This window comes from Athene cunicularia, assembly GCF_003259725.1.
Source record: "Athene cunicularia isolate RWA chromosome 13 unlocalized genomic scaffold, athCun1 chr13_part1, whole genome shotgun sequence".
Lineage (NCBI taxonomy): Eukaryota > Metazoa > Chordata > Aves > Strigiformes > Strigidae > Athene > Athene cunicularia.
This window is the reverse complement of record NW_020799117.1, coordinates 10,752,397-10,768,874: the sequence shown is the minus strand read 5'-3', so window position 1 is coordinate 10,768,874 and position 16,478 is coordinate 10,752,397. Positions and strand designations below refer to the sequence as shown.

The window sequence follows — 16,478 nt, the reverse complement described above, 5'->3', positions numbered from 1 at the left end:
GGGGGCAGGCATAAGGACCCCCCGGGGCCGGTGGGAGATGCGCCCCGTCCCCGGGAGTGCTTGCGGTTGTGTCGGTGGCGGGGGTGTTGCCGTTTGTGGCGTCGGAGCATCGGGAGCAGCTCTGCTTGGGCTCACCGCGGGGGCTGTGCAGGGGTACTCGCGGGGTGTCTGTGTACGGCACGGTGAAATGCGCGTGTGAAGCCAAGTGGTGGTGTGGTGCGTGGTGTGCCTGGAAATCCAGGCGTAAGAGCCCGGGTAACCCATACGCTCAGTCAAACCGAGCAGGGTAAGGCAGGAATCCTCCCCTTCCCGCTGCCCTTGTGACATCGATCATCTTGCTGGTTTTAGGTCTGGAAAGCAAGGTCCAAGAATGGTGAAGCTGGGGAGTAATTTGAACGACAAGAACAGCAAACAACCATCCAACGAAGATGGTTTTCAGACAGTTCCTTTGATCACGCCTTTGGAAGTAAATCACCTGCAGTTCCCGGCTCCGGAAAAGGTAAAACAAAATCGAATGGCGCTCCTGCATGATTACGCACACATACATGCCCCTTGGGTTTCAGTGCTCTGGTGACTTACTGGTCTCTGATGATACTAATTGTAGCATAGTGTTAATTCAATAAATAAAAAGGGGTTTTCATTCATAGTGTGTTCATTTCTTTTAACATGGCGAATAAGCATGCAGATGTCCTCTGACTACTTCCCTCCTCAAAAAAAAGCCCCAAATATCCTTCATAAATACAACTGGAAAAGGGTTAGTGTGTTTCTCCTGCAAGTGCTGGATTAATTAAGGAGCAGTTTACGATGTGTTATTATTAGTAAGATAAATTGCCTGCATTATAAGTAATGTGAAAACTCTTCCAAAATAAGCAGCTATTTTAATTATCTCAGTTAAGGTCTGTTTTCTTCTCCATGGCTTTGGAAAGCTTATTTGGACATTGAGGATGCTGATTTCTCTGAAGAGAGCGGCTGAGTTCCCCCATGCACGGGGTGGTGATGGAGCAATCCAGGGATTCATTTCCCCAGTTGGCTCCAGCCAGGGGACCGCTTTCTCCCCTGCCCATCAGTACTCTCAGAACTGAATGCAGCATTAAAACCTCCAGAAACATGCATCAGGGATTGGCTGTGGTTTGGTGGTTGGGGTTCTTTAGATGCACTATGTACTAGGGAATCTTTTGCTGCTATCGATGCAGTGATGATGTATATCAATACAGCCTGGTGAGGACACAATGAGACCATAAAAAATCTGTATGCCCCAACAGTCCTTACAAAAACGCCTGTCTGCAATGTAGTTCCCAGATACCACAGAGATGGAGCCAACTCACCCAAAAGTACAGACATAATGATTAGATCTCACAGGATAATGGAATAATAGTAAAATTAGCACTGATGATTATTGAACACATATCCTGTTTTTACTGTAGTACAAAATGAATTTGCTCTAAATACATTTGGAGAACATGATGATGGATGTGATAAAACTGTCTAGATAGACAAACTATGTTTATTTTATGATGGAGTTGAATCAACTGCCTTGACATCTTGGGAACCAGAGCCATGCCAGACAAAGGAGCTAGTTTTTCCATGTGCCTCTTGGCAATCCAGGAGCAACTTTGCTGCATTCGGGAGAGTTACATTTCCATGAACTGTATGACTTATGTATGACTCTGATAAATATTAAGCAAAATAATTCAGGCAAAGTAGTATGATTATACTACTACTGTAAACATCTGAAAAGCTCAGAGGAAACTATAGCTGATGTTAGTACAAATGGCTCTTTGAGATCACGCGGTGTCCCACGACGTGCACTTTAAATGACTCATGTAACAGGTGAGACATGGATAACCTAACAAAAATCCTTTCAAGGTAATAAAGTGGTAATGAGTGTTCTCACGACCACCGTGTTCCAATTGCCTGTTGGTGAACAAACACTGGAGTGTATTGGTCTGGTGTGATTCCTTGCTGATTTTTCTGTTTAAACATGCCTACATCAATAATTCACATGTTGTTAGGTTACATTACCTTCATTAGCATACATTACTGTCAATGCATTTACTGACATCCGTATTTTTCTTTGCTGGAAGAGCGGGATGCATCTCCAGGAGTGCTAAGCATGATTCAGAGCTCATTAGAGTCAATGGTATTGATTTCTGCAGGCTGTGGTTCAGCTCCTGTGTGCAGCAGGCCTGGAGCTAACGGCAACTGGAGATCAGTTTGCAAGAACGAAAGGTTACTTATGATAAAAGCAAAATAATTCACAATCTGTTTCCTTTGCTCTTTGTAGAAAAGATTCTGTTGGGGTGAGTTCACCCCAGGGTAGAGTTGAGCCTTAGGTGAAAAGCTTGGGCAAAAGTTAAGTGGTAGGGGGAAATTTTGGCTTTGTACTTAGGAAGGTAGTGCTGCTACTGAATTCAGTCAGATTGTGAGCCTGAGGAAGAGAAGACATGTCTTTCAGGTCTTTCAGAGTGTATTCTTGTTTGGACTTGCCTTGCAGTCAGGAGGCAGGGTTAAAAAACCCCTAAAATTTGACTTTTTTTCCATCTATTCCTAGCACCTTCCAGCAGTTGATTTTTAGCTTGGGAGAGCAAGAACATCAGCCAAGGCACTTTCTGTGCCTGTTGCATGGGATGCTGCATAAACAACCAGAGCCAAGCCAGTATTTGTGTTGGGGTCTGGGTGCAACAGCTCGGAAGGGCTTTGCTGGCTCGTTTGCTCCCGTGCAAAGCCACTGCTGCTGGCATTTAACCGCAAGGCGGCAATGCTCCCGGCTCTGCCGCCTGCCCGCCAGCGGCTGCTGTGCATCACATCCCTCTGCCCTGCAAGAAAGAGCTGGTGCACCCTGGCATTTTCCTGTAAGTGAAATCTAGGGGGGAAAAAAGGGAAAATAACCCTGCTAAATAATCCCCTTTCTGGGCTTTTCTTTACTATTAGAGGATGTCTTACTTTAAGAAACTGAGCTCTCAACCTGGATCTAACCTTGGGTTCAGGGCAATCTAGAGTACATCAAAACCAGAGCAAGGAGGTTTGGCTGTGGCTTGGGGCTATGTACTTGCTCTAGCTTCAGCCTTTCTGGAAAAGGAGGAGTAGTACCAGCTTTGGCTAGCAATTCAAGAGTACACGAGGTCTGTGCTGGGCAACCCAACTGCTGATCTACCAGTGTGCAGTAATGCCTTCACCTGGTGCGTGTATATTGCATGGCAAAGGTTTGCAAGCTCTGTTAATTTACAGGGTTTTTTTTTTCCAGTTGAGTCTTAGACACCTGCATGCAAATTGAAGAAAAACAAACCTGTTGTTTGTCAAGTACCTTTGCAGGTCCTTAAAAGCACCCCACAAAGTCTATGGGATCTACACACTGCAAATTGTGTTTTAAGGGCTTTAAATACCCGATTCTTCTTCATTTTAAGGATATTTTTTTAACTGGATCACCTGAGAGTCACTCGAAGTAACTCGCAGCATTAACCTCTGTAGGTGTCTCATCATAACTTGATCTCTTTCATAGTGTTTTCTGTCTGGCTCCTCTTTCAGAGAAAGGACACAAAGAAAGAGTATAAAAATTAGGCTTTTGCCTCATTTTACAGTGATGTAATCCCTGAAGCCCATCTCTTTTCAGATAGTTCATTCATTATAAGAAATCATGTGGGGGTTATAGGGGGAAACACTTCCTTTAAGTTATGCTTAAACCTATGGGCTGTGGTTTGGGGGACACTTTCTTTACAGGCTTGCTTTTCGAAGCACTGTGAGCTTAGCAGCTCCCTCTGACTTACACCTGGATGCTGCTGGAAAAATCCAGGCAGGATATGAGGAAGCTTGAATTTGGTAACCTTTTAAAAAAATTATTGGCCACTGGACTATTTCTTTTTCCATCATATGAGGATGTCTCCTGCCAAGGCTTGTGCTATTCCTCCTGCAGCATCAGCATTCTCGTCGTTCTGTCAGCACTTGTATGGCTGCAAGGGGAGAAGTGTAGCTGGGACAATAATTTCTCCCCTAGGGTGCTAAACCTGCTGTGTATTTATATTTATTGACTATCTTCAAGAACTTCCCTTGCCCCCCCTGTTCTCTTGCCGGGGCAGCATTTGCAGAAGGTAGAGACAGATGCTCTTAAATCATTTTTGCGTGGCCTTTTTGCTGAAAACCATTCGTGTAACAGGAATAATAGCTATCACTGGTGACAAACCCTTCACCTGGCTTTTTATGTCTCTGAATTTAATTTCTTCTTATTCAAAAAGCAAAGAAAGAAGTCTTCTTTCTTTTAGGACTAAAGGAGAAAAGACTAGCTGTTCACTTGTTTTCTAGGCGTAGACAAAGTGCTTTGGCTGTAATTGTTATGTGTCTCTGCAATGATAATGCTAAAAGATATGCAGCTTTTCAGGGACCATACTGTTTCTCTGAAATTTTAAATGAGACCAACAACTGGGGACCCCTTGGTCTCATAGGCTTGCTTCAGTATAATCCAGCAGGAAATGCCTCTGTTCTGGCAGTAAAAATCCTAATTTCACATAACACGAAAGTGCATGAAAGCTATTGTCAGGGCTGAAAAAAATATCTGGCATCTCTTTTGTGGTGAAGGCTGCAGAAGCTTATCATGTGGTCCATTGTTCTTTATTTTGAATGCATCTGGAGGCTTGAGAAATAATTTCTCTGGTGACAAATTCCTGCCATCCAACCCAAGAAAGAATAAAATAGATTGAACTGCTCTCTTCAAATGCTTTTCCCGTCCCATGCTCCTGCCTCTTGCCCTCCCGGGCCGCACCCCTCTCTGAGTGGCCGAGTCCACACGTTTACACAGTGTAATCAAAATTTCCTGAAAATCAGGAGTGTCCCTTGTGTTCACAGCCTGTCCCTATTGGTTTAACAGAAAATAATGTTTTGTCCTGGCCAGCTGAGCAGGCATAATTAATTGTATGTCGGCTGAGTGCTTTTGTACCTAGGGGACTACTTGCAGCTCTGTCCTGAAATACTGATGTCAGTCTGCCCTCTGCGAAGCCTAGCAGTGCACAGCAGCTCTAGGCAGCCTGAAGGCACACGCCTTCTGCGTGGAACTGGTTTTGGGGTGCTGCTACACGTGGTGAGGCCAGAGGCAGCTCAGCCTTCCCTGCCACTGTCTGGGGGGGCTCCTGATGCAGCTGGGGGCAGGCGCCTCTGCTCCTGTTCATGCTACTGGTGAGTTTGGTGGGATGGAGCAAATGGCAAAAGGAGAGACGGGGCAGGGCTAGTTTTTGTGGCAGTTGAAGGAAAGAAGAGTAAAGGGGAGGAGAAGGATGCAAAGGGAAAGAAAGCCTGAATAAAAGAAGGAAAGGAAATAAAAAGAGAGCATTATGAAGGAATGGGCAGGCTGTCTTGCCTTTCCCCATCCTTTCCTTTCTCCACTTGGGATACTTTGCCTAATCCCCACAAATACCAAAGTCTAAGCCTTCCTCTCCCGTGCCATTTGTCCTCCTCCTGGACTGTGCAAATCCATTTGTCCTCTAAATGTGTATTTGAATGTAAACACTGCCTCTGCTCATTAAGCTGTAATAAATATTTGCAGCGACGCACACTCTGGCAGTGCAGAGTTTCTGGGGTAACCATTTTTTATTTTGTTGCCATGTTTTGGACAGCCCTACTTGAGGTTCATGGCAATTCCTGCTCCTGTTTTTTGCATGTCTGGTGTCAGGCTACCCTTCCCCAAGCACACCGGACACCTCTGCTTGCAGGTGATCCACTCGGTGCTTGCAGCCTTCACAGACACCTGGGGTAGCATTCAACTACCTCGCTTGCATACAGATAACGTGTTGCTACTGCTTCTCACGATAGAAAATCTCAGGATTCGTGTAGACTGTGCAGAAATAATCTCACCTTAACTGCACTGCTATCAGTGTCTGAATTAGGTGGTTTAAAGCTAGTTTGTGCCTGGTTTTGTGAACTCCATTGCCTCTCTTTAAACCAAGTTATGTCTGCACTGCAATTCCTAGAGCTGCATTCTGCAGAAACAGCAGAAATGGCCACAGAAGTGTGTTAGTGTATGGATGATTGGCAAAGCCTGTTGTAATCTATTATTTTTTCTAAGACAAAAGCCCATTGCTGCAGGTGGAATTTATTTCAGCAAAACAGTGAAGTGAAACCCACATACCAGCTACTTTCTGGTCTGGAAGGTAAGACTGGGCGGGATTCTTGGCTAGTGTAAATCAGTGTAGTTTAGATTAAATCAATGGAGCTCTGCTAATATACCCTGGCCAATTTACCATCACTACAGCTGAGTGATTGATTCTTTTGTCTCCTTTGCTGTACCCTCTCCTGGCTGAACCTACTGAAATAAATTTTTGTCACCCTTCCACAGCCTCCTGTGGGTTCCTGATGGTTATGCTCACCTAGGGATTTGTAGGGAGACTTAGCTGAATGATTTCCAAGTTTCCTTTGTGCTTGTGAGCTATGCATTTTCCTTCTCAGTTGCTTTCAGCTCCCAATGCAGCCTTTGCATTCTGTACTGCCTTTCACCGGTGATGCCAGGGCTGATTACGTTTGCTGTCTTTGTCCTTTTGTGATGTTTCTCATGCTTGGAATAGCCTCCTGGCACTGATTCAGGAGACCACTTTTTTTCTGCCACCCTCTGTGAAACTCATTTCCAGCACAACACTCATTAGATGAGCTGATACAGTGTAAAAAAAGCAGAGTGTTTCTACTGACTGTGGCTTTCTCCATTGACTATGGATCTGATCCCAGGGCATCCTTTTTCTTAAATTTTCCTTGTTTGTTTTTTTTTTTTTTTTTTTTTTTGATTCTTGATTTCTCAGGCATGTATGTATTCAAATAGTGACTAGGATGCCATGGGGACTACCATTACATACATTCCAAATGCCAGTTCTAATATTAATCTCTGTGAAGTCTGCCTGCTGAGACATGTTCATCCTGTAGATTTCGAATCATAGCTGCCTCTCCCATGGGATGGGACATAGTAATAGTTATTTGGGAAATGTTTTAGAGACCTAATTATCTAAAAATCTGGGAATATGCATCATGGTGATTGCCAGGTAGTCTGAGATTACTGGTTCACCCAGTCGAGTGTGTCCTGTTTCTAGCAGTAGCCAGTGTAAGAGTCAGAAGGAGGTACAGGAGATGCTGCAGTAGGCATGGAGTGACCAAGTCTATCAATGTTTCATCGTAAGCCTGCAAAGAAAGAGATTGCTTTAAGCTCTGAAATGTGGGTTTTTTTCCATCTCTTTTCCTATACTCCTTCACTGCTGAGTATTTTAACTTCAGCTACTGTTGGCAATGTGCACATCTCATTTGCTCTTTGAAGCTGGCTGTGTGTGAGGATTAGAGCTTGTAGATCACTCAGGAATTTTGTGTGTGAGCAGGTGGTGAATTTCAGCCATTCGTTGGCTTGTAGCGCATAAGCATAGAAACCCCCTCAGTCACAAAAGATTTAATGCCAAGACTGGGGGTCACCATTTTGCTATCAGCAGTAACCTGGACAGCATGCTACACCTCGCTCTAAGGTCCTCCTCAGCTATTGATACTCAGTTGGGTAATGAAGGTGAAGGAAACCACGATGATGGTGCCAATGATAAATTTATATTTTCTGTTCTCTCTCTGCAAGGAGTGAAGAAAGGCCTGGAAAAGAATGAAGCAGAGAGTCTTATTTTCATTTAGAAGTGAGGATGACTAATCCACATGGAAACTGATGGGGGTGTTACAACCATTTTATGGGACTACAAAGTCCAGCTTTGAACTTGGAAGAAACCTTTCTCCTTGGTAGGAGAAACATTTTGTTTATCTCTTCTGTCAATCTGAAAGCCACTCTGAGTGAGAGACTCTTCATTATTAATAATCCCAGGAAGTAGTATTTTAAATTTTTATGGTTTGCACTTTGCAGCACCTGAACCACAATATATTACATGCACTGTGGCAGTGAAGTGGGAATTACAGCAGGGCTGCATGTCCTTTTCCAGATGAATAATTTAAAGTTTTCACAATGCCAGTTATGTTAAATATTATTACTCATTTCTTCAGGGAAAACCATAGAGCTCAAACGCAAATATAAAGTGGCAATAAATGATGTTACATTTAGCCAGTCTGAGACAAGACTCAGAATTCATATCAGTTCATTTTCTGAAACACTTACTTCATTCTACTGCAGGAAAATCCTTTTTAAGGTTCCATGCTTAATGTGATATTTTTCCATTTGTCACATTTCACGTCTACTCTGCTCCTTCCTCCTCAAAGCAAATGCTTTTAATATAGTCCAGTTGGTTAGAAGCTTGCTTTCTTTTTTCTTTCATCATCCAAAATCTCTAGATTTCCCAGCACTCTCCTACTGTTTACTTTCTCAAGGTTGTCAATGGTGGATTTCCTGCTGATGTACGAAGACTCTCATCTGTTTTTTTTCACCTCAGCACACCTATAATTTTCCAAAGTATCACTACAGAGAAGGTGCCTGTTCCTGCATTCATTAAAGCAGAGGAAAGGTTTCCTATTGATTCCAGTGGTGTCACTAGCATTAAGACTTGAATAATAAGTGCGTTTAGGTTTAGGACTCAATAAATGTAATAGCAAACAGCATCATTAGGATGATTGAGAACACAGTTCTGCAGAGGGCTGCCATTTTCCATATAGCATTCCTACCCACCCCAGCCATATATTGCTAGCCCGTAATCCCAAGAATGTTGTATTTATATGGAGAATGTGCTGGAGCTACTATCATCACTCAGTTGATTAAAACCTGGGAAAACATGGTGCACTCGAAGTAGCAGCGAGCTGTGGTCTATCTTCCTGACTCAACCACCAATTGCTGGTATGACTCAGCACGTTACTAAGCTTCTTTCTTTTCTCATTTTTTTCCTACTTCTCCGTCAGTAATACGGGGATGCTGGGGTCATACTGGTATGTAAAGTGTTTTGAGCGGTCTTGCCAAAGAATGCCACAGTAGCCCTAAGCATCAGTATTATAACTGGCAGTGGGAAGGTGATTGAAGGCAGCTTAAACTCTGATCTGGCCAAAGCACTTAAATGCACACTTAACTTTAAATATCTGACTAATCCTGCTCATGTTAATAGGACTACTTGCATGCTTAAGTGCTTTGCTGAATTGGAAGTTAATGAGTTCAAATGCTAGATAAACTTGGTTATGGAAAAAGCTGCAAGGACTGCAGTGTGGACTCCTGTAATTAGACGTGTCTTTTTGCTGCTCCGTGGGAGCCCTTTTCTCTCTTCCTGTATTCTTACAATAATTTTTCAGGCTTCATCTAGGAAGCAACTTTCAAAGAACAGTTTTTTCAGATGTAAAATGAAGAAAGTCCCAAGTAATTTGTTTGTGTCCCCTTCATTGCATCTGCCCTAAAGAGCACAGGGTCTCTGCAGTTTAAAGGTGGAGGGTCTCTGGGAAATAGCATGAAAAGTTTAAGAACAGGTCATGGCAGCAACATAATTTGCAGGGAGATCCTCTGAGCTGGTTTTCATCTGGGTTTCATCCACAGTACGGACTTTAAAGGGCTACAGATGGGCTGGACTAACCTGGCAGGGAGGCTGCTTGCTTCAGTGGACAATCACAACACACTAAGTGGGGCATGGGCATAATCTGGTGCTGGATCAGGGCCTAATGAAACACAAAGGCTGACAAGTGTCCAGAAAAGTTCAAAGGGTATTTATGCAGCAATTGCAAAGGCTCAGACAATTCAAAAAGCTGATGAGACTGTTCTTGCTTTATAATATTAATTTGCAGGTCTGCAGGTTGCTTCATGTGATGAATAAAAATAACAATAATTCTGTGCCCCAGTAAAGTCACAGTAAGGGATGCCAACCTAAACCAGCCAGACCCCTCTTGCCGTTAGGAGTGTTACTTGACTAACAAGCCTTAGGGAGCATGCAGGAGGAGGTGAGATCTCAAGGAGGCAAGTGCAGAGAATGGGCAGAACGGTGTTTCTCCAGTGGGAGTGGAGAGGGGCCTAATTGTCTTTCTTGGGACTATTCAGAGACTATTTGTCCATCTAAGCACGGGCTTGATTGTTTGCATTTATTGTCATTTATTGCTCAGGAGGCCAGAGCACAGCCAAGCATTGCTGCCAGCTCTGGAGGTTGCCCCCTTACATCAGTTCATTTCCACTAGAACAGCATTGCAGAGAAGGGTATGAGATGGATATTTCTTTCACTTTCCTTTGCTTTGAATTGCAACCTACACAGAATCCCAATTTTATACTTCCTTTTGCTAGTTGCAATCAAGAATAACTCTACTGAAGTCAGTAAAGCTGCAAAACAGACAAGAAGAGGGAATGGGAATCATTCTGTTTGCTGTGGTTTGTAATGAACGGCAGTAGCTCTCTGAGGAAACCTGTCATGGTGTGAGATGAATGTACCTTGTTTGCATTGAAACAGTGGGATCCCGGGCTCTGATGGAACTGCTCTGGGGCAGCTGGTGATAAATGAATGCTGATCGTTACACTGACTGGGGAGTCAGTGGGGTTTTTATTACTGTACATCCAACAGCAATTTGGTTAGAATTTCTGGAAGACTTTACTGCCAGGAATTTTTTTCTCAGTGACAAAATGGAAAGAAAAGGTGAAAAAAAGAGTGATGGCAGGGAATGGGAGGAAGGCAAATCTTTCCCACCCAGCCCAGATCAGAAAACTGGAAAATTAAAGCAGAATAAGCAACCAAAATAGCAAAACCCCAATAATGCTAAAAATATAGAAAAAATTCTCTATGAGATTAATTATTCCTTTTCTAAATTTGCACTGAGATTAATGCTTTGTGCTTTAGAAAAGTTCTTTTGGGTTTTGACCAGCTCTCATTTAAACTTGTTTCAGAGACACAACTTACACATGCATGGGAGGCTGTCAATGTAGCAAATGCTTCACTAAAAAGTGTGTGTGGGGGGTGTGTGTGTGTGTGTATTTGTGTGTTGTCATCTGACCATATTCACTCCTGTCTCTGGATACTGCTAAGGTAGCCCTGACTGGGATGGTCTCACTAGTGCAGGAGGCTCAAGTTTGGTGAACACAACTCAATTTCCTGAAGCCTTTACGTGGGCATCCTGATAGCAGCTTGTTGGATGGAGAGGGGGTGAATGTTGTTGAAAAAGTGGGATCCATGCTCAGGCTTATTTATTTAGACTGTAGGGGACTGAACAAGAGGTAGCTCTTTTCTTCTAAATGCTCGCCCTGTGCCCTCAGCAAAATTGCATTTTTATTGTTACTGCCACAGCACTGAATGCTACCCCCACACTACAGGTTTTCAGTTTTCTGTTTGTCCTTTGTCATCTTGGCATACTGCAGGAAGGGCTGGAAGGAGGATCTGGGGAACTACAGGCCTGTCAGCCTGACCTTAGTGCCAGGGAAGGTTATGGAGCAGATCATCTTGAGTGCCATCATGCAGCACACACAGGACAACCAGGTAATCAGGCCCAATCAGCATGACACTGTGAAAGACAGGTGCTTCTTGACTAATCTGATCTCCTTCTGTGACAAGGTGACCCACTTAGTGGATGAGGGAAAGGCTGTGGATGTTGTCTACCTAGACCTTAGTAAAGCCTTTGACACTGTTTCCCACAGCATTCTCCTGGAGAAAATGGCTGCTTGTGAATTGGATGGGCGTAAGAAACTGGCTGGATGGCCCAAAGAGTTGTGGTGAATTGAGTTAAATCCAATTGGCAGCTGGACACAACTGGTGTTTCCCAGGGCTCAGTACTGGAGCCAGTTCTGTTTAGTATCTTTATCACTGACCTGGATGAGGGGATCGAGTGCACCCTCAGTCAGTTTGCAGATGACACCCAGCTGGGCAGGAGTGTTGATCTGCTTGGGGGTTGGAAGTCTCTATAGAGGGATCTGGACAGGCTGGACTGATGGACTGAGGCCAATTGTATGAGGTTCAACAGGGCTCAGTGCTGGGTCCTGCACTTGGGTCACAACAACCCCACACAACACTACAGGCTTGGGGAAGAGTGGCTGGAAATCTGCCCAGCAGAAAAGGAGTGTTGGTTGACAACTGGCTGAATATGAGCCAGCAGTGTGCCCAGGTGGCCAAGAGGGCCAATGGCATCCTGGCTTGTATCAGATATAGTGTGGCCAGCAGGACCAGGGAAGTGATTGTCCCCCTGTGCTTGGCACTGGTGAGGCTGCACCTTGAATACTGTGTTCAATTTTGGGCCCCCCATGACAAGAGAGACATTGAGGTGCTGGAGTGTGCCCAGAGAAGGGCAATGAAACTGGTGCAGGGTCTGGAGCACAAGTCTTATGAGGAACGGCTGAGGGAACTGGGGGTGTTTAGGCTGGAGAAAAGGAGGCTCAGGGGAGACCTTATTGCTCTCTACAACTACCTGAAAGGAGGTTGTAGCAAGGTGGATGTCGATCTCTTCTCCCAAGCAACAAGCAATAGGACAAGAGGTAATGGCCACAAGTTGTACCAGGGGAGGTTTAAGTTGGGTATTAGAAAAATTTCTTCACTGAAAGTGTTGTCAAGCACTGGAACAGGCTGCCCAGGGAAGTTGAGTCACCATCCCTGGAGGTGTTTAAGAGGGGTGTAAATGTGGCACTTAGGGACATGGTTTCGTGGTGGACTTGGCCGTGTTAGATGAATGGTTGGACTCAGTGATCCTTTTTAAAGGTCTTTTCCAACCTGAACAATTCTATGATTTTGTTTCTGTGCTCTCCTTTAAAGAGGAGACCTTACTGACTGCCCTGTCTTTCTTCTGCTGTGTAATTCTACCAGGTGTCTGACAAAGATACTTCTGGAGAGCAGATATTTAGCTTTTGCAATGCCAAAAGGCATTTAGCAAAGGTACTTCTTACCTCCTCTACTGAAGCTTTTTGATACCTCTGCAAATTTCTCTGCAAAGCACTGACCAGCAGGATGACTATAGCTCTGTGCACACACACATTTCACTGCTGACGCAGTCAGCAAATTTGGTTTCAAGTAGCTTCTGATCTGTCTGGGGACTGAGCTTATTTATTTATACACAGACATGATAGACGTTGCTATTGGACTTGAATCTGATGCCTTGTGAAGGGCTGTGCGGGTTTATTTTCAGTCTCCTGCTGTATCCCTGTAGACAGCATAACCCAAACTTTCCTGCTTGTAAGATATCAGTTGAATGTAACAACAGTTCAAAAATACCTGTAAGAAAACTGGTGTTAATGACAAAGAGTGGAAGAAAATTAAATTATATCTAGAAAGAAGTAAGGCTTGTAATTTTTTTTTTTTCTTACATGCTGGCTTCACAGTCCTTCATCAAGACTTAATGTTAGAATTTGTGGAAAAGCCCTCATATATTTAAAAAATTTGTCTGCAACTAAGGTTTATGTAAGCAGGAAGCATGCATTTGGGAGAATAGGATATTGTGACTGCTAAGTTTGAAAAGAGATTGAGTGCAATTTCCGAACACTGTTTGGCAGGTGTTGATGGCTGACATTCTGTAATTTATTCTACTGGGTTTACAAAAGGCCAGTGAGGAGACTGGAAAGCTAGGGGTCAGCTGCATGAGTCCTGAGTGAACTTGCCTCCTTTTGAGTGAGAAAATGAGCTTATTGCTTGTTTGTAACTCAGAGGTAACCTCGGCCAGTTGGTCTGGGCTGGAGAGGGAGCTTTGCTTTTTTTGGTCCACAGTGTGCTGGACTCCATCTCACAGCATCGTGGGGTTTGATTCAGTAGTGGGTTCACGGTAGGGTTAGGGTTCATCCCAAAGCCACCAAATCAAGCTTGTCCCCATGTGTCATTTCCCATCATCTGTATGGTGTCATCAGAAACCCTGAATTCCAAAATGCTAATATAAATATATTTGCATGGCTTTGTCCCCTCTTCTTCCCAAGCCTTAATGTTGCAAATGCTACTGTAATAAATATTACTGAGAGGGATTCACTGAAGGATGTAAATATTCATCAGTCTTTAATGATTTGCATTTGAATCCAGAAAATTGGCATATGACTCCACGCTGATTTTCTCTCACTCTGATTTTCACATGGCATTAAGTGCAGGAGGATTAAATACCTGGGGTTTTCTCTGGTCCAAACCAGACTTTGCTGTCTTCATTTGGAAATAAACTCTTCATTAGCTGGTAACTCAACCTTGTGCATCACCTAATCTTTTTCAATCCTTCAAGACTTTTTGTTTCTAACAAAGAGCTTTAGGATCACTCTTGTCACTCTTGTATGAATCAGTCACCAGTCCTGGAATATTTAATTTTCACCTTGGCAAGGCTGACGGTTGCGTAGTCCTGCAGTTCAGAATGGGAGGCCAAAAAGTGGAAATGTTGGCCCTGGGATTGAGTGCTTCGATGTTCTTTCTATCCTTTTGTGTTTAACCTATCCAAACCTTGCAAACCACACCAAACCATTGTATGCTTTGTGGACCTTGTCCCTGGGTTGGGAATCCTGCGCAGAAGCATAGTGGTAGTGTGTGCTGACAACCGCAGCCCCCCTCTCTGAGCTCCAGCTCTTGGCCAGTGCTTAAGACAGGGCCATTTTGTCTTCTCTTGCATTTTCCAGTTAGAGTAAGATAGTGTGGCTAGGCTGGCATGCTCTCACAATGCTATTTAGCTGCATAGGTTTGTGGATGGGAAGTCTTGTAAGATTCTTGTGTATAATGGGATGGATAGGCTTACTGCTCTGAAGAGGTGTTATTTTCAGAGTACTGCCCTGATGCTCATCCCCTCTGAGAGCAGTTGGCATTAGGTGTTACATTTTCTGTGTTTGCAGTAGGTGCATTTTACGCAAAATATTTAGGGTCATTATAGATTACAAATAAATTCAATGTAGATTGACAAGGCAGGTTTGGTAATTTGACTGTACTCTTTTAAAAGCCACTATGGCTTCTCCATTAGTGTGAGACGCCTAATTTTTAAAAGATTAGTAGGACCTGGATTAGTCAGCAAATGACACTGAGATCTGGGGAAAACCCAAGGTGATAGTATGAGATTAATATTGATAATCTGGAACCTGAATAACAGCCAAAATTTAAATTGGCTTCAGTGGGACTTGTTAGGACAGGGTTTTAATAACTGAGGCTATTCTTTAGGATGGACTGTTATTCTGCATGTTCTGCCTGTTGAATATAATATAAAAATTATATGCCTAGTCCTAAACAACAGTGGGTGTCAAACATTCTGCTGTCAGCTATTTTAAGACTCAGTGTGATAAACTCACTGTCCTAGGTCTGTGTATCTGCCTGTCTCTCTTAGTTCGTGAAGGTATGATGAATTTGTGTTAATTATGGTTCTAAGATACTTGGGTAGGTCCAGGGGATGATTTACGTAGAAAAGCTTAGATAACAAAAATAAATGCATGCTGTGTGCAGAAACCTTAAAAGTGTTGGTATCTTCCAGGTAATTGTGAAAACAAGAACAGAATATCAGCCTGACCAGAAGAACAAAGGAAAACTCAGAGTGCCCAAAATTGCTGAATTCACAGTCAGTTTCACTGATGGTGTAACAGAAAGACTAAAGGTAAGAAATGGTTATTCTGCTGCCTTCTGATGTAAATGCCATTCATTTTAAAATAACTGAATCAAAGTGACAGTAAAGACAACAAATTTCACACTCCGCTCATCACTAGGGTCGAAGAGAGGTTTATCTGCATGAGTATAAAGTTTTTTTTTTTAAGACAGGCATGAAAATACCTTCATAACTAGACCTAAAGTAGGAAATTTTTTCATTTTCCCAGGAAAAGTTATGACCCAGCCCAAACTGAAAGTAAACCAAGTTTGAATCTTTTTTATTATGAAACATTTGTGTTTAAAAAAGAATTTAAAAATCACAATGAAGATTGAATGAAACAGTTTGCCTTTTAAAAATTCTTCCATCTTGTAGTCAAAATACCTTTTTCATATTTAAGATATATTATTATTATATAATCGTATTATTATAGATTAAAAGCCCTTTCAAACTGGATAAAAGAGATATTAGACAAGTATCCAAGCATATCCTGTCCTGTTAGCAGTTTTGGTTTACAGGAATTGGAATTTTCTGATGCAAAATGTTTCCTTGAGAAATTTTCAACAGGCTGTACTCAAACATGGAAAGAAACTCATAAATTATTGAGTGCCCTCAGTTCCTGTTGACTGCAGCATATTAGAATGGCTCGGTTCCTCTAAAATTAGACTCCAAGTGTATAGCTGCTAGTATTTTCTCCCTTTTCATTGAGAAGATACAGTGCTTTTCCTCAACCACAGAGCACGGGAATGATAAAAATATGAGATTTGATTTCACATTTCCAAGGTCAGAGGAAGTATCAACAATTTGAGTAGAAAACAGAGAGAGTAGGCAGTGCCTAGCTGTAGTCCTGCTCCTTGAAAACCTAGGTTTGGGCTTATAAATTTTTGTGAAATGGTGTCACCCTTGACAATTAACAGGAATTGACTCAAGCAACTGAATAATCTTTCATTTGGTCCTGTTCTTAGTTTTGCAAGAAATAAAAGAGTTTATTGTAATTATTTTTTAGTAATTTAGAAGAAATCTATTGCTTTTAAAATTGGAATGTGATCCAGGAAAAATTGATACCATTTATCCTTGATAAA

The 16,478-nt window shown here is 42.8% G+C and overlaps 1 protein-coding gene across 1 annotated transcript in view; it reads left to right on the top strand.

The window, feature by feature from the left end:
* Positions 1-217: 217 nt before the first annotated feature.
* NSG2 (neuronal vesicle trafficking associated 2) overlaps positions 218-16,478 on the top strand; it is a 37,768-nt gene continuing 21,507 nt past the window's right edge. The window contains exons 1-2 of the mRNA XM_026858249.1: positions 218-499; positions 15,289-15,408. Of these exons, the coding sequence (XP_026714050.1) occupies positions 371-499; positions 15,289-15,408 (249 nt within the window). The 5' untranslated portion in view covers positions 218-370. The remainder of the gene's footprint in view (positions 500-15,288; positions 15,409-16,478) is intronic.